Below are 21,051 nucleotides of genomic sequence, written 5' to 3'. Positions count from 1 at the left end.
TCCCGAGTGAAGAAATCTCTCCTCACCTCAATCCGAAATGAGTGACCTGTTATCCTGAAACTATGAGCCTTAGATCCAGACTCTCCAGCTAAGGGAAACAGCCTCTCAGCATCTACCTTTGAATGAGATCACATCTCATTCTCTGATCCAACTGTTCACAACTTTTGTGTCTTATCTGACCCTGAGCTAAGCTTCTAACTATATATCCACTTCATCACCAAGACTGCCTTCTTCCACCTCTGTAACATCACCCCTCTCTACTCCACTTTACCAATTTGCTGCTGAAACCCTCAACCTTGCCTTTGTTACCGCCAGAGTTGACTATTCCAATACTCCCATGTCTGGCCTCCCACCGTTCAACTTTCATAAACTTAACTTTTTCCTAATTGTTACAAATCCTGTTCAGCCATCACCTCTGTGCTTGCTAACCTATATTAGTTCCTCTTCTAGTAACATTTCAACTTTAAAATTCTCATCCTTGTGCTCCAAACCCTCCACGAGCTCACACCTCCCTATCACTGTAGCTCTTACATCCTCTGAGATCTCCACGCTCTGCTAATTTTGGTCTCTTGTGTATCACTGAAAGTATTTAAAGAGGAGGGAGATAGATTTTTGAAATATCGGGGAGTTGAGGGCTATGAGGAGCTGGCACGAAAGAAGATTGAGGCCTGGGGTAGATAAGCCATCATCTTATTGAATAGCAGGTCAGACTTGAGAAGCCGAATGGTCTACTCCTGCTCCTATTCCTTATGTTCTTATTCACCAAATCATTGGCCCAACTTTTGGAGGCTATGCCTTCAGCTCAAGCTCTGGAATTCACTCCCCAAATCTCCGTCTCCCTATTTATTTCCTTCTTTAACTCCTTAAAAACTACCTCTTTGAGCAAGCTTTTGGACACCTGGCCTAATATCTCCTTCTTTAGCTCAGTGTCAATCGTTGGCTGATTTTGCTTCTGTGAGGCATCTTAGGATGTTTTACCATATTAAAGGCGCAATGTAAATGGAAGTTGTTCAGTTTGTGTGTGCACATCTAAGTTATGCCTTTTTGTAATTTATATTTACATGATGCGGGTGTCGCTGGCAAGGCCAGCATTTGTTGCCCATCCCTAATTTGCCCTTGAACGGCTTGCAAAGCCATTTCAGGGAGCAGTTGAGAGGCAACCATGTTACTATGGATTTGGAGTCACATGTAGGCCAGGACGGCAGATTTCCTTCCCTAAAGGACATTAGTGAACCAGATAGGTTTTTACAGCAATCAATGATGGTTTCATGGTCACCGTTACTGAAGATAGCTTTCATTTCCAGGTTTTATTAATTAAATTTTAAATTCCACCAGCTGCCATGGTGGGATTTGAACCCATGTTCTGAGATTGCTAGTGAGATTACCACTGGCACGAATAGAGGTAAATGGTTATGACAAAATTGCTATTACAGAGACATGGTTACAGAGTGACCAGGATTGGGAACTGAATATTCAGGGATATTCATCATTTAGGAAAGATAGATGGAGGGGAAAAGAAGGTGGGGTAGCACTGTTAATAAGGGGCGAGATCAGTACATTAGTGAGAGAGGATCATAGATCAAAGGGTCAAGATGTAGAATCAGTTTGGATGGAAATAAGAAACAGCAACAATCATTGGTGGGAGATTTTTATAGGCCATCAAACTGTAGCGGTAATGTTGAGCACGGTATTAATTAGGAAATTAAAACTGTATTTAACTTGGGTAATACAGTAATAATGGACGACTTCAATTTACCTATAGGTTAGGTAAACCTAATTAGCACTAATGCTAATTCCTGGAGTATGGAGAAGATGGGATTCTGGAACAGTATGTTGAGGAACCAACTAGGGATCGGGCTATTTTAGATTTAGTATTATCTAATGAGAAAGGCTAATCCATAACCTTGCTGTAAAGGAACCTTTGGGTAATAGTGACCATAATATGATAGAGTTTTACATTAAGTTTGAAAGTGATATAGTTCATTCTGAAACTAGAGTCCTAAATCTGAACAAGGGAAGCTGTGAAGGTATGAGGGGAAAGTTGGCTATGATGGATTGGGAAAATATGCTAAAAAATTTGATGGTAAATAGGCAATGGCTAGTATTTAAAGAAATACTACACAGTCTACAATGAATATACATTCCTCTAAGACACAAAAAACCAATGGACAATGTGGATCAATTGGGGTTAACGAAAGAAGTTAAAGATTGCATTAGATTAAAGGAAATGATTTTTAAGGTTGCCAAAGAACGTGGTAAGCCTGAGGATTGGGAGCAATTTAGAACCCAGAAAAGGAGGACCAAGAAACTGATAAAGAAAAGGAAAAGAGAATTTGAATGCAAACTAGCGAGGAACATAAAGGTGGACTGTAAAAGCTTCTTTAGATATATGGAAAGGAAATGACTATCTAGGACAAATGCGAGCTCATTACAGGTGGGCACAGGAGAATTTATAATGGAGAATAGGAAAATGGCAGAGAAACTAAACAATTATTTGTGTCTGTCTTCACGGAGGAAGATATAGAAAATCTCCCAGAGATACAAGGGAACCAAGAGACTTGTGAAAATGAGGAACTGAAAGGAATTAATATTAATAAAGATGTAGTACTCAAAAATTAATTGGATAAAAGGTTGATAAATCTCCTGGACCTGAGGATCTACATCCCAGAGTTTTGAAAGAGGTGGCTGTAGAGATAGTAGATGCATTGGTGGTTATCTTTCAAAATTCTATAGATTCTGGAAAGGTTCCTGTGGACTGGAAAGTAGCAAATGTAACTCCGCTATTTAAGAAGGGAGGGAGAAAACTGAGAACAACTGACCTGTTAGTTTGGTGTCAGTAGTAGGGAAAATGTTAGAATCTATTATAAAGGTTGTGATAACTGGATACTTAGAAAATAATGATATGATTGGGTCAACATGGACTTATTAAAGGGAAATCATGTTTGACAAACCTGTTGGAGTTTTTTTGAGGTTGTTACTTGTAGCATAAAGGAAAACCAGTGGATGAGGTGCATTTGGATTTTCAGACAGCTTTTGATAATTTCCCATACAGGATGTTAGTAAACAAATTAGAGACATGGGATTGGGGGTAACATACTTCTGTGGATTGAGAATTGGTTAACAGACAGAAAACAGAGAGTAGGAATAAATGGGTTATTCTCAGGATGGCAGGCTGTTACTAGGTGGAAATGTGAATTGTGAGGAGGATGCTAGGAGGCTTCAAGGGGATTTGGATAGGCTAAGTGAATGGGCAAGAACATGGCAGATGGAATATAATGTGAATATGTGTACAGCTATCCACTTTGGTAGAAAAAACAGAAAGGCAGAGTATTCCTTAAATGGTGAGAGGTTGGGAAGTGCGGGTGTCCAAAGCAACCTGGGTGTCCTTGTTCATGAGTCACTAAAAACTAGCATGCAGGTGCAGCAAGCAACTAGGAAGGCGAATGGCATGTTGGCCTTCATTGCAAGAGGATTTGAGTACAGGAGTAAAGATGTCTTGCTGTTGTATAGAGCCTTGGTGAGACCACATCTGGAGTATTGTGCACATTTTAGTCTCCTTATCTAAGGAGGAATATACTTGCCATAGAGGGAGTGCAACGGGGGTTAACCAGATTAATCCCTGGGACGATAGGATTGTTTTATGAGGAGCGATTGAGGAGACTGGGACTGTATTCCCCAGAGTTTCGAAGATCTCACACAAAATTCCTACATGGCATGACAGGGTAGATGTAGATAGGATGTGGCCCCTTGCTGGTGAGTCTAAAACCACAGGGCACTGTCGAAGAATAAAGGGCAGGCCATCTAGGACTGAGATGAGGAGGAATTTCTTCACTCAGAGGGCAGTGAATTTTTGGAATTCTCTCTCCCAGGGATCTGTGGAAGCTCAATCATTGAGCATGTTCAAGACAGAAGTCGATAGATTTCTGGATTTGAATGACATCAGGGATATGGCAATAGTGGGAAACATAAGAGGTAAGAGTAATAAAAAGTAAGAGGTGGATGATAAGCCATGATCTGTTTGAATGGCGGAGCAGGCTCAATGGGCCGAATAGCCTACTCCTGCTCCTATTTTCTGTGTTTAGATGTTTTGTGTAGGTTGTGATTCTTTACATTAATGATGTGAATTGATTTAAAGAGGAAAACACTGGTCAGAGTAAATGGTAAGAATTTTTCTTCAATATCAAATAAAATTAGGTCAAAGTGAGAGCAAGATGGGCACATGAGGCTCATCGAAGTTCCAGTACTGGGGTCATGCCCTCTGATTCCTGTACCAGGGGTCGTGACCCTCTGGTTCCTGTACCAGGGGTCGTGACCCTCTGGTTGCTGCACACGGGGTTGTGCCCCTCTACTTCCTGTACCCGGGGGTCATGCCCCTCTACCTCCTGTACCAAGGGTCGTGACCCTCTCGTGCCTGTACCCGGGGTCGTGACCCTCTCGTTCCTGTACCTGGGGTCATGACCCTCTAGTTCCTGTACTTGGGGGTTGTGCCCCTCTGGTTCCAGTACCTGGGGTCATGCCCCTCTAGTTTCTGTACCCGGGGGTCGTGCCTCTCTGGTTTCTGTACCCTGGAGTTGTGCCCCTCTAGTTCCTCTACCTGCGGTCATGCCCCTCTAGTTCCTGTACCAGGGGAGGGGGGTCATGCCCCTCTAGTGCCTGCACCCGAGTGTCATGCCCCTCTAGTTCATGAAACTGGGGGTCGTGCCTCTCTGGTTCCTGTACCCGGGAACTGTGCCCCTCTAGTTACTGTACCTGGGGTCGTGCCCCTCTAGTTCCTGTACCCGGGGTGGGGGTCATGCCCCTCTAGTTCCTCTACCCGCGGTCATGCCCCTCTAGTTCCTGTACATGGGGTCGTGCCCCTCTACATCCTGTACCAAGGGTTGAGCCCCTCTAGTTCCTGTACCCGGGGTCACGCCCTCTAGTTCCTATATCCGGGGGTCTTGCCCGTCTGGTTCCTGTACCCATCGGTCGTGCCCCTCTGGTTCCTGTACCTGAGTGTCGTGCTCCTCTAATTCCTGTACCTGGGGCTTGTGCCCCTTTAGTTTTTTTTATTCATTCAATGGATATGGGTTTCGCTGGCTGGGCCAGCATTTATTGCCCATCCCTAGATGCCCTTGAGAAGGTGGTGGTGAGCTGCTGCCTTGAACCGCTGCAGTCCATGTGGTGTAGGTACACCCACAGTGCTGTTAGGAAGGGAGTTCCAGGATTTTGACCCAGTGACAGTGAAGGAACAGCGATATATTTCCAAGCCAGGATGGTGAGTGACTTGGAGGGGAACTTCCAGGTGGTGGCGTTCCCACCTATCCTCTGCCCTTGTCCTTCTAGATGGTAGTGATCATGGATTTGGAAGGTGTTGTTTGAGGAGCCTTGATGAATTCCTGCAGTGCATCTTGTAGATGGTACACACTGCTGCCACTGTGTGTCGGTGGTGGAGGGAGTGAATGTTTGTGGATGTGGTGCCAATCAAGCGGGCTGCTTTGTCCTGGATGGTTTCAAGCTTTGTGAGTATTGTGGGAACTGCACTCATCCAGGCAAGTGGGGAGTATCCATCACACTCCTGACTTGTGCCTTGTAGATGGTGGACAGGCTTTGGGGAGTCAGGAGGTGAGTTACTCATCGCACGATTCCTTGCCTCTGACCTGCTCTTGTAGCCACGGTATTTTTATGGTTAGTCCAGTTCAGTTTCTGGTCAATGTTGATGTTGACAGTGGGGAATCAGTGATTTTAATGCCATTGAACATCAAGGGGTGATGGTTGGATTATCTCTTGTTGGAAACGGTCATTGCCTGGCACTTGTGTGGCGCGAATGTTACTTGCCACTTGTCAGCACAAGCCTGGATATTGTCCAGGTCCTGCTGCATTTGGACATGGACTGCTTCAGTATCTGATGAGTCATGAATGGTGCTGAACATTGTGCAATCATCAGCGAACATCCCCACTTCTGACCTTATGATGGAAGGTCATTGATGAAGCAGCTGAAGATGGTTGGGCCTAGGACACTACCCTATGGAATTCCTGCAGTGATGTCCTGGAGCTGAGATGATTGACCTCCAACAACCACAACCATCTTCCTTTGTGCTAGGTATGACTCCAATCAGCACAGAGTTTCCCCCCTGATTCCCATTGACTCCAGTTTTGACAGGGCTCCTTGATGCCACACTCGGTCAAATGCTGCCTTGATGTCAAAAGCAGTCACTGTCACCTCACCTCGGGAGTTCAGTTCTTTTGTCCATGTTTGAACCAAGGCTGTAATGCAGTCAGGAGCTGAGTGGCCCTGGCGGAACCCAAACTGGGCATCAACGAGCAGGTTATTGCTAAGCATGTGCCACTTGATAGCACTGTTGATGACCCTTCCATCATTTTACTGATGAGCAAGAGTAGACTGATGAGGCGGTAATTGGCCGGACTAGATTTGTCCTGCTTTTTGTGCACAGGACATACCTGGGCAATTTTCCACATAGCCAGGTAGATGCCAGTGTTGTAACTGTACTGGAATAACTTGGCTAGGGGCGTGGTAAGTTCTGGAGCACAAGTCTTCAGTACTATTGCTGGAATATTGTCAGGGCCCATAGCCTTTGCAGTATCCAGTGCTTTCAGCCGTTTCTTGATATCATGTGGAGTGAATCGAATTGGCTGAAGACTGGCATCAGTGATGCTTGGGACCTTCAGAGGAGGCCGAGATGGATCATCCACTCGGCACTTCTGGCTGATGATTGTAGCAAATGTTTCATCCTTATCTTTTGCACTGATGTGCTGGGCTCCCCCATCATTGAGGATGGGGATATTCGTGGAGCCTCCTCCTCCAGTGAGTTGTTTAATTGTCCACCACCATTCATGACTGGATGTGGCAGGACTGCAGAGCTTAGATCTGATCCGTTGGTTGTCGGATTGCTTAGCTCTGTCTGTCACTTGCTGCTTTTGCTGTTTGGCATGCAAGTAATCCTGTGTTGTAGCTTCATCAGGTTGATACCTTATTTTAAAGTATGCCTGGTGCTATTCCTGGCATGCCCTCCTGCACTCTTCATTGAACCACGGTTGATCCCCTGGCTTGATGGTAATGGTAGAGTGGGGATATTCCAGGCCATGAGGTTACAGATTGTGTTTGAGTACAATTCTGCTGCTGCTGATGGCCCAAAGCGCCTCATGGATGCCCAGTCTTGAATTTCTAGACCTGTTCCAAATCTGTCCAATTTAGCAGGGTGATTGTGCCACACAACATGATGGGCAGGATTTTCTGCACCTGCCCGCTGCCGGGATCTTCCGGACCTGCCGCAAGTCAATGGACTTCTGTCTGGGGCTTTGCCTTGCCCCTGGTGAGGCTGGAAAATCCCGGCTGATGGAGAGTGTCCTCAATGTGAAGGCGGGACTTCGTCTCCATAACGACTGTGCGATAGTCATTCCTACCGATTACAGACAGATGCATCTGCAGAAGGCAGGTTGGTGAGGATGAGGTCAAGTATGTTTTTCCCTCTTGTTGGTTCCCTCACCACCTGCAGCAGACCCTTGCGTTGTGCCCCTCTAGTTCCTGTACCCGGGGTAATGCCACTCTAATTCCTGTATCCAGTGGTCATGCCCCTCCGGTTCCTGTGCCTGGGGGTCGTGCCCCTCCAGTTCCTGTATCCGGGGGTCGTGCCCCTCCGGTTCCTGTGCCCGGGGGTCGTGCCCCTCTAGTTCCTGTATCCTGAGGTCGTGTCCCACTAATTCGTGTATCAGGGGCTTGTGCCCCTCTGGTTCCTGTACCCGGGGGTCATACCCCTCTAGTTCCTGTATCCTGAGGTCGTGCCCTGCTAATTCCTGTATCTGGGGCTCGTGCCCCTTTAGTTCCTGTACCTGGGGGTCATGCGCCTCTAGTTCCTATGCCTGGGGGTTGTGCCCCACTACCTGTCCCCGGGGTCGTGCCCCTCTACTTCCTGTACCAGGGGTCAAGACCCTCCGGTTCCTGTAACCAGGGTTGTGCCCCTCCACTTCCTGTATCCTGGGGTCGTACCCCTCTAGTTCCTATACCAGGGGTCGTGCCTCTCTAGTTCCTGTACTTGGGGTCGTGCCCCTCTAGTTCCTGTGCCTGGGGGTCGTGCCCCTTTAGTTCCTGTACTTGGGGTCGTGCCCCTCTAGTTCCTGCACCCGGGGGTCATGCCCATCTACTTCCTGTACCCGGGGTCATGCCCCTCTAGTTCCTGTACCCGGGGTCGTGCCCCTCTACTTCCTGTATCCTGGGGTCGTGCCACTCTACTTCCTGTACCCGAGGTCATGCCTCTCTAGTTCCTGTACACAGGGTCGTGCCCCTCTACTTCCTGTGCCCTGTGGTCATGCCCCTATAGTTCCGGTGCCTGGGGTCATGCCCCTCTACTTCCTGTACCCTGGAGTGATGTCCCTCTAGTTCCTGTACCCGGGATCATGCCCCTCTAGTTCCTGTACCCTGGGTTGTGCCCTCTAGTTTCTGTACCTGGGGTCATGCTCCTTTAGTTCCTGCACCCAGGAGTCGTGCCCCTTTAGTTCCTGTACCTGGGATTTGTGCCCCTTTAGTTCCTGTACCCGGGGTCGTGTCCCTCTAGTTCCTGTACCTGGGGTCGTGCCCCTTTAGTTCCTGTGCCCAGGATCGTGCCCCTCTAGTTCCTGTACCCGGGGTCGTGCCTCTGGTACCAAGGTGGTAAACTCAGGAACAAAATGTGCTCTAAAACTAAAAGCCCTACTTACTGCTGGTTTACAAAGGGTGTAGAGAGCTCTGCCTCTCTGGTTCCTGTACCCGGGAGTTGTGCCCCTCTAGTTCCTGTACCCGGGGGGGGGGGGGGGGGGGGGGGTCACGCCCCTCTAGTTCCTGTGCCCGGGGTCGTGCCCCTCTAGTTCCTGTACCTGGGGTCGTGCCCCTCTAGGTACTGTACCTGGGGTCGTACCCCTTTAGTTCCTGTGCCCGGGATCGTGCCCCTATATTCCTGTACCTGGGGTTGTGCCCCTCTAGTTCCTGTACCTGGGGTCGTGCCCCTTTAGTTCCTGTGCCCGGGATCGTGCCCCTCTAGTTCTTGTACCTGGGGTCGTGCCCCTTTAGTTCCTGTGCCCGGGATCGTGCCCCTCTAGTTCCTGTGCCCGGGATCGTGCCCCTCTAGTTCCTGTGCCCAGGGTCATGCCCCTCTAGTTCCTGTACCTGGGGTCGTGCCCTCTAGGTACTGCACCTGGGGTCGTGCCCCTTTAGTTCCTGTGCCCGGGATCGTGCCCCTCTAGTTCCTGTGCCCGGGATTATTCCCCTCTAGTTCCTGTACCCGGGGTCGTGCCCCTCTAGTTCCTGTACCGGGGGGGGGGGGGGGGGGGTCACGCCCCTCTAGTTCCTGTGCCCGGGGTCGTGCCCCTCTAGTTCCTGTGCCCGGGATCGTGCCCCTCTAGTTCCTGTACCCGGGGTCGTGCCCCTCTAGTTTCTGTACCCGGGGCCATGCCTCTGGTACCAAGGCGGTAAACTCAGGAACAAAATGTGCTCTAGAACTAAAAGCCCTACTTACCGCTGGTTTACAAAAGGTGTAGAGAGCTCTGCAATTAGGCGAAAATTAGCAAAATAAGGAAGGAGGCCTCGTGCCTGCGAAGGAGAAACCAATGTGATTTAAATAATCGAAGGCAAGCATGGTGTTAGGACATTGTAGAAAATGTTGGGTTCATTCCTGAACCTGACAAAAATTGATGATGAAAGCTGCTCAAACTGCAACTTACCAGCACGTACTGGTATGCATAGAGCGCGGCCAAGTGATGGCTGACGAAGAACCAGTCCCCTAAAGTCTTCCAGTGCCGGAGGAGAAGCAGTAAATCTGCAATGAGATCGAGAGAGTGAGCTGGGGAAATCCAGTAACCAATGAGAGTGAGTACACGAGCTGGGCAAAGCTAATGACTTGTAAGATGCAAGCGTACCAAACAATCTGTGATTGGCCAACATACAAGTTAATGATGTCCAACGAGCCAGGGAACATTCAATGGGACAGTGTAGAGGGAGCTTTACCCTGTATCTAACCTCGTGCTGTATCTCCCCTAGGAGTGTTTGATGGGGACAGTGTTGAAGGATCTTTACTCTGTATCTAACCCCGTGCTGTACCTGTCCTGGGAGTGTTTGACAAGAACAGTGTAGAGGGAACTTTACTCTGTATGTAACCCCGTGCTGTACCTGTCCTGGGAGTGTTTGATGGGGACAGTGTAGAGGGAGCTTTACTCTTTATCTAACCCCGTTCTGTACCTGCCCTGGGAGTGTTTGATGGGGACAGTGTAGAGGGAGCTCTACTCTGTATCCAAACCCGTGCTGTACCTGTCCTGAGAGTGTTTGATGGGGATAGTGTAGAGGGAGTTTTACTCTGTATTTAAGCCCATGCTGTACCTGTCCTGTGGTGAAAATGGCAGTGGAAGAAATGACCAAGAGCAGTGAAAGCTGAGAAAGATTTGCTGAAGAGGCAGAGTGAAAGTCAATTTTTCAAACCCTGGCTGGGACTGTGTTCTGGAATACTCACCATTCATCAAGTAGCCTGAAGCGATTGCTATATTAACCTTCACTAATGTGGGATCTCCCCTGTAAAACACAAGAGGAAAAGGCTTCAGTATAAACAGTCTCCATTGCTGCTCAACAACTGAATCAGCAAGATTCACATGTCAGCAGCTCTCCAATTCAGAGATCACAGAATGAGGTAACAGGGTTAGTCAGAGGTCAGAAAGCATTCATGATGTTGGTTACAAATTCTGTATATCTCGCATTTGGAGACAGGGCTCCTTGTGGGTGGGAGGAGTGTTGGGCATTCGGAATGGCCCTGGGTTGAGAGTGCTGGATCAAAGGATGCAGAAATAGCATGGGGATATCTGTGACCATAGCTGAATTCAAAACACGCTGAGTGTAACTTTAATTGGAATCCAACCTGAATAAATTGGAGACAGGGACAGTTGCTAGGAAAGATCCAGCTGTGAAAAATGAGTTTTAGCAAACAGATGATTAAGCACAAAAAGGAAAACAGAGAGCAATGAAGTTGAGCAGGGTAAAGGAGGCAAACACCAATTCCATCAAAGAGAACAGAACTTGAAAGGAATAAGCATTCCTGGAAGAGAAGTGGCAGTGAATTAAATGATCAGGACTTCAAGGAATTCCTTCCTCTGCAAATCACAGAATCACAGTGCCGAAGAGGCCCTTCGGCCCATCGAGTCTGCACCGACACATGAGAAACACCTGACCTACCTACCTAATCCCATTTACCAGCACTTGGCCCATAGCCTTGAATGTTATGATGTGCCAAGTGCTCATCCAGTTACTTTTTAAAGGATGTGAGGCAACCCGCCTCCACCACCCTCCCAGGCAGCGCATTCCAGACTGTCACCACCCTCTGGGTAAATAAGTTTTTCCTCACATCCCCCCTAAACCTCCTGCCCCTCACCTTGAACTTATGCCCCCTTGTGACTGACCCTTCAACTAAGGGGAACAGCTGCTCCCCATCCACCCTGTCCATGCCCCTCATAATCTTGTACACCTCGATCAGGTCGCCCCTCAGTCTTCTCTGCTCCAACGAAAACAACCCAAATCTTTAACATCCACCTGAGAGAGCAGAGATTTAATATTACACCTGAAGAAATTGTATGAATTATAAAGATAGGAATAGATTGTGTTCTTTTCCCTGCACCCAGCATGTGTAAAATTTTCAGAGATAATCTGAAACATATACGAGACTGATTCTGTTTGCCGATAGCTGAAATCTCATGTGACCCAAAGCTGATTAATAAATAATCTCTAGATAAGGAACATTGTCAGTGGCATGGAGACCAATTGGGGTGTCCGTGGAGACCGACTGGGGTGTCCTTGGAGACTGACTGGGGTGTCCATGGAAACCGATTTCATCAACTCAGCAGAGGTCGAGGATTGAATCAGGAAGCCTGCTGATTCCGGAGTCACTACAAAATTCAGCGCCCTGCATCACTTCAATACACGGATTCACTGGGGAATACAGTGCACTGCATCACTTAGACACCTGGAGTCACTGGGGAGTAGAGCACTCTGTGTCACATCAGCACCCGGATTCATATGGGGAGTACAGTGCTCTGAATAACTTTGACACCCTGAGGCATTGGGGAGTACTGTGCTCTGCATCACACACACCCGGAGTCACTGGGGAGTGCAGCGCTCTGCATCACATCAACACCCGGCGTCACTGGGGAGTACTGCGTTCTGCATCGCATTGACCCCAGAGTCACTGGAGAGTCAAGCACTCTGTGTCACATCAGCACCCGGATTCACTGGGGAGTACAGCACTCTGCATCACATCAACAACTGGAGTCAATGGGAAGCACAGCGCTCTGCATCACATTGACACCCGGAGTCACTGGGGAGTAGAGCACTCTGTGTCACATCAGCACCCGGAGTCACTGGGGAGTAGAGCACTCTGTGTCACATCAGCACCCGGATTCACTGGGGAGTACAGCACTCTGCATCACATTGACACACGGAGTCACTGGGGAGTACAGCACTCTGCATCACACTGACACCCGGGGTCATTGGGAAGTACTGCGCTCTCTATCACAATGATACCTGGAGTCGCTTGGGAGTACAGCACTTTGCATCACACTGACACCCGGGGTCATTGGGAAGTACTGCGCTCTGTATCACAATGACACCTGGAGTCGCTTGGGAGTACAGCACTCTGCATCACACTGACACCCGGGGTCATTGGGAAGTACTGCGCTCTGTATCACAATGACACCTGGAGTCGCTTGGGAGTACAGCGCTCTGCATCACTTCAATACCCGGAGTAATTGAGGAGTACAGCACTTTGCATCACTTCAATATCTGGAGTTATTGGGAAGTACAGTGTTCTGCATCACATTGACACCCAGAGTCACTGGAGAGTCAAGCACTCTGTGTCACATCAGCACTTGGATTCACTGGGGAGTACAGCATTCTGCATCTCATTGACACCCGGAGTCATTGGGGAGTACTGCGCTCTGCATCACATCAACAACTGGAGTCAATGGGAAGCACAGCGCTTTGCATCACATTGACACCCGGAGTCACTGGGGAGTAGAGCACTCTGTGTCACATCAGCACCCGGATTCACTAGGGAGTACAGCACTCTGCATCACATTGACACACGGAGTCATTGGGGAGTACAGCGCTCTGCATCACACTGACACCCGGGGTCATTGGGGAGTACTGCGCTCTGTATCACAATGACACCCGGAGTCGCTTGGGAGTACAGCGCTATGCATCACACTGACACCCGGGGTCACTGGGGAGTACAGCGCTCTGCATCACATTGACACCCGGAGTCACTGGGGAGTAGAGCACTCTGTGTCACATCAGCACCCGGATTCACTGGGGAGTACAGCCTCTGCATCACTTTGACATCCGGAGTCATTGGGAGTACAACACTCTGCATCACACTGACACCCGGGGTCATTGGGGAGTACTGCGCTCTGTATCACAATGACAGCAGGAGGCACTGGGGAGTACAGCACTCTGCATCACATCAATACCCGGAGTAATTGGGAAGTACAGCGTTCTGCATCACATTGACACCCAGTGTCACTGGAGAGTCAAGCACTCTGTGTCACATCAGCACTCGGATTCACTGGGGAGTACAGCACTCTGCATCACATTGACACACGGAGTCATTGGGGAGTACAGCACTCTGTATCACAATGACACCCGGAGTCGCTTGGGAGTACAGCGCTCTGCATCACATTGACACCCGGAGTCACTGGGGAGTAGAGCACTCTGTGTCACATCAGCACCCGGATTCACTGGGGAGTACAGCCTCTGCATCACTTTGACATCCGGAGTCATTGGGGAGTACAACACTCTGCATCACACTGACACCCGGGGTCATTGGGGAGTACTGCGCTCTGTATCACAATGACACCAGGAGGCACTGGGGAGTACAGCACTCTGCATCACATCAATACCCGGAGTAATTGGGAAGTACAGCGTTCTGCATCACATTGACACCCAGTGTCACTGGAGAGTCAAGCACTCTGTGTCACATCAGCACTCGGATTCACTGGGGAGTACAGCACTCTGCATCACATTGACACACGGAGTCATTGGGGAGTACAGAACTCTGCATCACATTGATACCCGGAGTCATTGGGAAGTACAGCGCACTGCATCACATTGACACCAGGAGGCACTGGGGAGTACAGCACTCTGCATCACATCAATATCCGGAGTCACTAGGGAGTACAGCACTCTGCATCACAATCACACCCGGAGTCATTGGGGAGTGCAGCACTCTGCATCATATTCACACCCGGAGTCATTGGGGAGTGCAGCGCTCTGCACCACATTGACACCCAGAGTCACTGGGGAGTACAGCCTCCGCATCACACTGGCACCTGGGGTCATTGGGGAGTACAGCGCTCTGCATCACTTTGACACCAGGAGTCACTGGGGAGTATTGCTCTCTGCATCACATCAGCACCCGGAGTCACTGGGGAGTACAGCACTCTGCACCACACCAACACCCGGAGTCATTGGGGAGTACAGCGTTCTGCATCACACTGACACCCAGAGTCATTGGGGAGTACAGCGCAGTCATGAAGCAATTAATGTCTATAATATTGTGGAAATTATTTTTAAAATAGAGTTTAGTGGTGTCTGTCTATGTTTGTGTGTCTTAATTGGATTAAAGCCAGTTGGTCTGGGTGCTTTGATGTATAGAAAGAAGTAGATTTGAAGTGATAAGTAGATAAACGTGGGGAAGTTTAGAAACATAGGTGTCAAGGGGGCAACTTGCATTTTTGCAAATTGATTATTCCAACTGAAAATGTTTGCAGTTAAAAAAAACGCGGAGATGAGAGAGGACTTATTTCCGGAATAGAACCCAGTGGGGATATGTTTAAATTTGTACAAGCACTTCCAAAGTTTGAGGAAAAAGATATTGAAGCATTCTTTATTTCATTTGAGAAGATAGCTAAACAGATGAAACGGCCACAGGAAAACTGGACATTAATGTTACAGTTTAAGTTGGTAGGTAGAGCGCATGAGATATATGAATTATGATGTGGTAAAAAAGGCTATTTTGAGTGCATATGAGTTGGTTCCTCAGGTAGAAATTTAGAAACGTGAGAAAACAGTCTGGGCAAACTTATATTGATTTTGAGAGAGTAAAACAAAGTAATTTTGACCAGTGGATACGGGCATTAAAAATAGAGACAGCATATGTAGCTCTTAGAGAAGTAATTCTTCTGGAAGAATTTAAAGACTCAATCCGTTCGGTAGTGAGAACTCATGTGGAGGAACAGAGGATCGATTCTGTAGAGGCAAGCAGCGGATGATTATGAGTTTGTGCATTGGGCTAAACCTTTTCTGCGTCACCCTTTTATATCAGAAAAGGATAAAAAGTGGGAAGGTAAAAGGAAGGTGTGTAGTCAGGGAAGAGTAGTAGCTGGAATTTCCCAGGAAGTTTTTTTCTCAGAGTAAAAAGGAAGGTGCTGAGGGTAGAAACGATATTTGAAAATTGAGTTATCTTCATTGTAATAAAGTGGGGGACACGAAGTCAGTGTTTTGGAAATTGGGATAATGACATTTGTTGTTCAGAGGCAGTATCGCATGAGCATATGATAAGTGGGGTTCAGAGATGTTAAATCTACTCCATTGTGGTAGGTAAATTTAAAGAGTAAATGGAAGACAGGTGAAGTTATTGTTGGAAGCATTGGGGAGTACAGCACTCCGCATCACTTCAATACCCAGAGTCATTGGGGAGTACAGCACGCTGCATCACATTAACACCCGGAGTCATTAGGGAGAACAGCGCACTTCATCACATTGAAACCCGGAGTCATTGGGGAGTACAGCGCTCTGCATCACTTCAATACCCGGAGTCATTGGAGAGTACAGCGCTCTGCATCACTTCAATACCCGGAGTCATTGGAGAGTACAGTGCTCTGCATCACTTCAATACCCGGAATCTGATGACGAGAAGAGTGACAAAATTCCTGTAGGCATTGCAGGAAACTAAGAACAGATGGTTTCCCAATGACATTTTAGAAAGGGCGTTCACTTTTAGTAGGCAGTGGTAACAATGCCGCACTTCCCTCTATGCGAGGCTGTTCCACCATGGGCAATGAGAAGAATGTTTGTGGATACGAAGATAAGCCAGCATCATTTTCTACTATGAGAAGAATGTCTAAGACAATAAGAAGATGAATTTCCTGTACAGGACTCTGGTGTTGTAGAAGCTCTGATCATTCTGCCTCGGCTTCTGCTATGAAAGACAGCTCTAGTGGGAAGATGATTTTCAGCTGAGGCTGAAGTGTGGATGCCAATTTACTTTCACCCATGGAGACAGGCTCTTCCAACTCTCTAGCAGTGTGATCCTCTGTGGAGTCAAACATAGAATCAGGCATTTTGCTTTCCCTGGACAGCTTTTCATGGTTAACTAGCGATACACAAGGCGTTGCACTGGTAGTTTCAGTGGGACTAAGATCTGAATGCTGCTTGGCCACAGTATACACAGCTGACTCCTCAAAAAAGAAACAACAGAGATTTCATGTGGTTCAGCAGTAGATTGGAGTAGGGAACGAATTGTTAGGACCTCATTCTCCAACCGATCATTTGGTGCTACAATGGCCTCTTCCTCATTACCTTCATCTGGAAAGAGTCAACCCTGGTCCAAAGGGTCTTCTTGCGGATGTGCCTTCTTTAACCAGCACCTCTGGCCTAGCTTTGTAAAGGACCGAGCCTCAATAACTGCCCAGAATCTCGTGAATGGTGTCTCACTGGAAATCACTGTCGAATGAATACACCAGTTGCTGTAGCTGAAAACCTACTGGTTCTACAGAAAACTTCAGAAATATTTCCATGAAAGGCATCAGTTGTCTCAATGAAGGTCTTCATCCAGTTTTTCCATCTCCACTCAATAAGGATGTTGGTAGACATAGAGAGGATAAACGATCTATAATGAAAAGGGGCAATCAGCCTGCCTTTTATTGCAAAGTTTGTGCCATCTGGACCTTGTAATTTAATATCTGATGGATGGAGAGGTATTGACTGAAGCCTGTCCAGATGATCAGCTAGTATGTTAACTCTAGTGTCAATTTTAAAGTCAGTGTTAAAGCCTTTAACTTTCACTGCGACTGGAGCTGAACCAATAGCTCTGACTAAGACTATTTACTTCCCCTCCCCAAGAAACTCTGTAATTTTATCCCTGTCATGGTTTCCAATTTCTAGGATGGTGTGCATTTCAGAAATATTCTCTCGTCTTCTTCCTCCAGTAAAGTTGTTGGATTTACAAAGACGCTTGAAATGTTCCGTCCTCTCGCATTGGAAGCATTCTGCGCCCCATGCTGTGCAATCTTGGCATCTGTGATGTTTCTTTGCACCACAACGCAAGCATCTCAAAATGGCTGCTGTAGGGTTTCTTGCCTTTTTGGCAGGCTTTTGAGTGAGTGGGACCGCCATCCATGCACCTACCCAGTTCGCGGAGTCAACTAGAGCCTTGGTGTCGTGACGGATTATAGCCTGGTTTAACTTGCTGAGTTCAGCCTGCCTCATGTATTGAACTGCTTAATCTAGAGTGAGGTTATCCTCGGGCTGTAGAAAATCCGAGAGTTTTTCATCAGGACCATGATGATGATGTGGTCATGAATATGTTCATCTTTTAATGCCCTGTATCTGCAAGAGCCCGCTAGGCGATACAAGTCGGTGAGAAATAATTTGACCGATTCCCCTGGTCTTTGGGACCTACGAATAAAACAGGTTCACGCTATCATGAGGTTTTGTTTTGGGTTAAAATATGTGTCGAAGGCTTTGAAAATGGTGTTGAAGTCTGCGGAGGTCTCTTCCACCCCTGTTTCAAGAGGGCATTGTTAGCTACTGGTCCCACGGCATAAAGGAATGAACTAACCTGGCGCTTCTGCTCTTTAGCATTAAGGCTCGATGCTGCGCGATGTCAGAGCAAGTGTTTCTTCCATAACTCCCACTTTTGTCCTCCCTGCCTCGAGGTTGTGAAACGGGCAGGGTAGGGGCAGTGGCTGCTTACCGCGTGTGGACATCGGTACCGCTTTCCAGTTTGCCTCTTTCTTAGGAACATTTGCAGATTCTCGTTTCGATCAGGTTTTCTTCCAGTTTTGCGCCATCAATGGCACTAACACCTTGTTAGATTTGTGTCACCACCGCTGTTACGATGTTTCATGGAGGCACTGATACTGCAAAGGCTATGGGCCCTGACAATATTCCAGCAATAGTACTGAAGACTTGTGCTCCCGAAATTGCCATGCCCCTAGCCAAGCTGTTCCAGTACAGCTACAACGCTGGCATCTATCCGGCAATGTGGAAAATTGCCTGGGTATGTTCTGTATAAAAAGCTGGACAAATCTAACCCGGCCAATTACCATTCATTAGTCTACTTTCAATCATCAGTAAAGTAATGGAAAGGGCCATCAACAATGCTATCAAGCGGCACTTGCTTAGCAATAACCTGCTCACTGATGCCCAGTTTGGGTTCTGCCAGGACCACTCAGCTCCTGACCTCATTACAGCCTTGGTTCAAACATGGACAAAGGAGCTGAACTCCTGAGGTGAGGTGAGGTGAGAGTGACAGCTCTTGACATCAAGACTACATTTGACTGGGTTTGACATCAAGCAGCCCTAGCAAAACTGGAGTCAATGGGTATCAGGGGGAAAACTCTCTGCTGGTTCGAGTCACGCCTAGCACAAAGGAAGATGGTTATGGTTGTTGGAGGTGAATCACCTTAGTTCCAGGGCATCACTGCAGGAATTTCTCAGGGTAGTGTCTGAAGGGCCAAGCACCTTCAGCTGCTTCATCAATGTCCTTCCTTCCATCATAAGGTCAGAAGTGGGGATGTTCACTGATGATTGCACAATGTTCAGCACCATTCGCGACTCCTCAGATACTGAAGCAGTCCATGTCCAAATGCAACAAGGCCTGGCATGCCATTGAGGCTTATGCTGATATGCGGTAAGTAACATTCGCGCCACACAAATGATCATCTCCAATAAAAGACAACTTAACCATCTCACCTTGGCACTCTACAGGATTACCATCACTGAATCCCCCACTATCAATATCCTGGGTGGGGTTACCATTGCATGGGAACACCGCCACCTGCAAATTCCCTTCCAAGCCACACACCATCCTGACTTGGAAATATATTGCCGTTCCTTCACTTTCGCTGGGTCAAAATCCTGGAACTCCCTCCCTAACAGCACTGTTGGTGTACCTACACCACATGGACTGCAGCGGTTCAAGAAGGTGGCTCACCACCACCTTCCCAAGGGCAATTAGGGATGGGTAATAAATGCTGGCCTAGTCAGCAATGTCCACATCCTGTGAAAATAATAAAATTTTAAAAAAGAATTAGCTATGGAGAGGTCGACTTTATGTAGTAGGGAAACCACTGGTGATTTGACGGACGTATTTCGGAGTCAAGCTTTGATTTTTTAAAGTACTCGAGGTTAGTGTGTATGTTTGATCAGGATGACATAAGCTCAAGGTGAGGGGCAGGAGGTTTAGGGGGGATGTAAGGAAAAACTTTTTTACCCAGAGGGTGGTGACAGTCTGGAATGTGCTGCCTGAGAGGGTGGTGGAGGCGGGTTGTCTCACATCATTTAAAAAGTACCTGGATGAGTACTTGGCACATCATAACATTCAAGGCTATGGGCCTAGTGCTGGTAAATGGGATTAGGTAGGTAGGTCAGGTGTTTCTCGTGTCGGTGCAGACTCGATGGGCCAAAGGGCCTCTTCTGCACTTTGTGATTCTGTGATGACATAGAGGCATTTACATCTCAATTGAAAAGCTTTCCGCCAGATTAAAGTGGCTGGGATAAATCTGGGCTCTTCTGCTACAAGGTCATTTATAAGGAAAAGCACATGAGGCTTTTTTTTCTCTGTTACCCACTGTTAGTTCTGAAAATTATGAACAGGTAAAAGCCACTATCGTAAGTGCCTATTAACTCCTGCCGGAAACCTACCACCAACAATACTGAAATTCTCATAAAAAGCCCACTCAAACTTTCCTTGAATTTGAAAGAATAAACAATTAGCATTTTTCCGGTGTATCTGAGCCTTAAAATTGACCATACCTATGTCGGATTAAGGGAAATAATGTTGTTGGAGGAGATTAAAAACTGCCTCTCTTCCAGCCTCAAGACTCATGTGGAGGAACAGAGGGTTTTAATGGCCAGGGAGGTTGCAGCCTTTGCTGATGATCAAGATTTAACCCACAGGTCTGGGCATTTGGGCAGACCCTGGCTTAATAACATCCAGAAATGTGGGAAAGATAAGAAAGGGGAATAAAATAGAAAATGGGGTAGCCACGAAAATGAAAATAAGAATGAGGTCCTCCCCAAGCCTGCAGAAAAGGCACAGGGAGCCAGTGTTCTCAGTGCCATGAAATAGGTCATGCTGGACCCCAATGCTGGAAGCTCAAGGGGAAGCCCGTGGGTCTTATAGGAATCCAGAAGCTTAGTCCTGAGGAATATGACTCTGTAAGTCATGTGGTAGATCAGGCAGAAATTAGCTACAGAAATTAGCCCCTCCAGCAGCACCGCCCAAAGCATGGTGGAACCTTACAAAATTTCCAGAATCTGCCAGTATTTTGTCTTTCAAGGAATGGTGTCCCTATACACCTAAAGAAATGAGCAAGTGTATTGTACTACTCAGAGATACCAGGGCATTCAATCCTTAATGCTGGGGTACTTCCTTGAATGCCAAGGTGGAGTTGGAGGAGGATCCATCGGATCCACTTACAGAATGATTTAGTCTTGGGTCTAGTCACTGTAGGAATTGTCCTTGAGCTGCTGGTGACAGGGACAGATTTCATGCATGGGAATGATTTGGCTGGCAGTAAGGTGCTAGCGTCTCCTATAGCACTAGACCAACCAAGCAAGAGAAGGAAAACCAAGACAGGAGGAAGTTGTAGGGATTTTTCCTGATTCTGTAATGACTCGGTCCCAAGCCAGACAGGCAAATTTAAACACAAAGGAGTCAGCACCCCAGCTGGATGAGCCAGACTTTTGCTTAGCTGAAACCTTCTTTGGAAACCTGTATGAAGGAGGGGAGGTGCTCAGTTGAACCTTCCTAATTACAGCACAAC

General features: G+C 47.5%; 1 protein-coding gene across 2 annotated transcripts in view; it reads right to left on the bottom strand.

The window, feature by feature from the left end:
- The window catches only part of LOC144668821 (TLC domain-containing protein 4-B-like), a 51,324-nt gene that overhangs the window by 7,258 nt on the left and 23,015 nt on the right, over positions 1–21,051 (bottom strand). For both annotated transcript variants that reach the window (XM_078531199.1, XM_078531200.1), the window contains 3 exons: positions 10,473–10,531; positions 9,691–9,785; positions 9,486–9,559 (listed from right to left, as the gene is read on the bottom strand). In XM_078531199.1, coding sequence (XP_078387325.1) covers positions 9,486–9,559; positions 9,691–9,785; positions 10,473–10,531 — 228 coding nt within the window. The remainder of the gene's footprint in view (positions 1–9,485; positions 9,560–9,690; positions 9,786–10,472; positions 10,532–21,051) is intronic.

The sequence above is a fragment of the Cetorhinus maximus genome, chromosome 28 (assembly GCF_964194155.1).
Source record: "Cetorhinus maximus chromosome 28, sCetMax3.hap1.1, whole genome shotgun sequence".
Taxonomy (NCBI): Eukaryota; Metazoa; Chordata; class Chondrichthyes; order Lamniformes; family Cetorhinidae; genus Cetorhinus; species Cetorhinus maximus.
The sequence above is the reverse complement of the archived record's forward strand: the minus strand, read 5'-3'. Positions and strand labels throughout refer to the sequence as shown.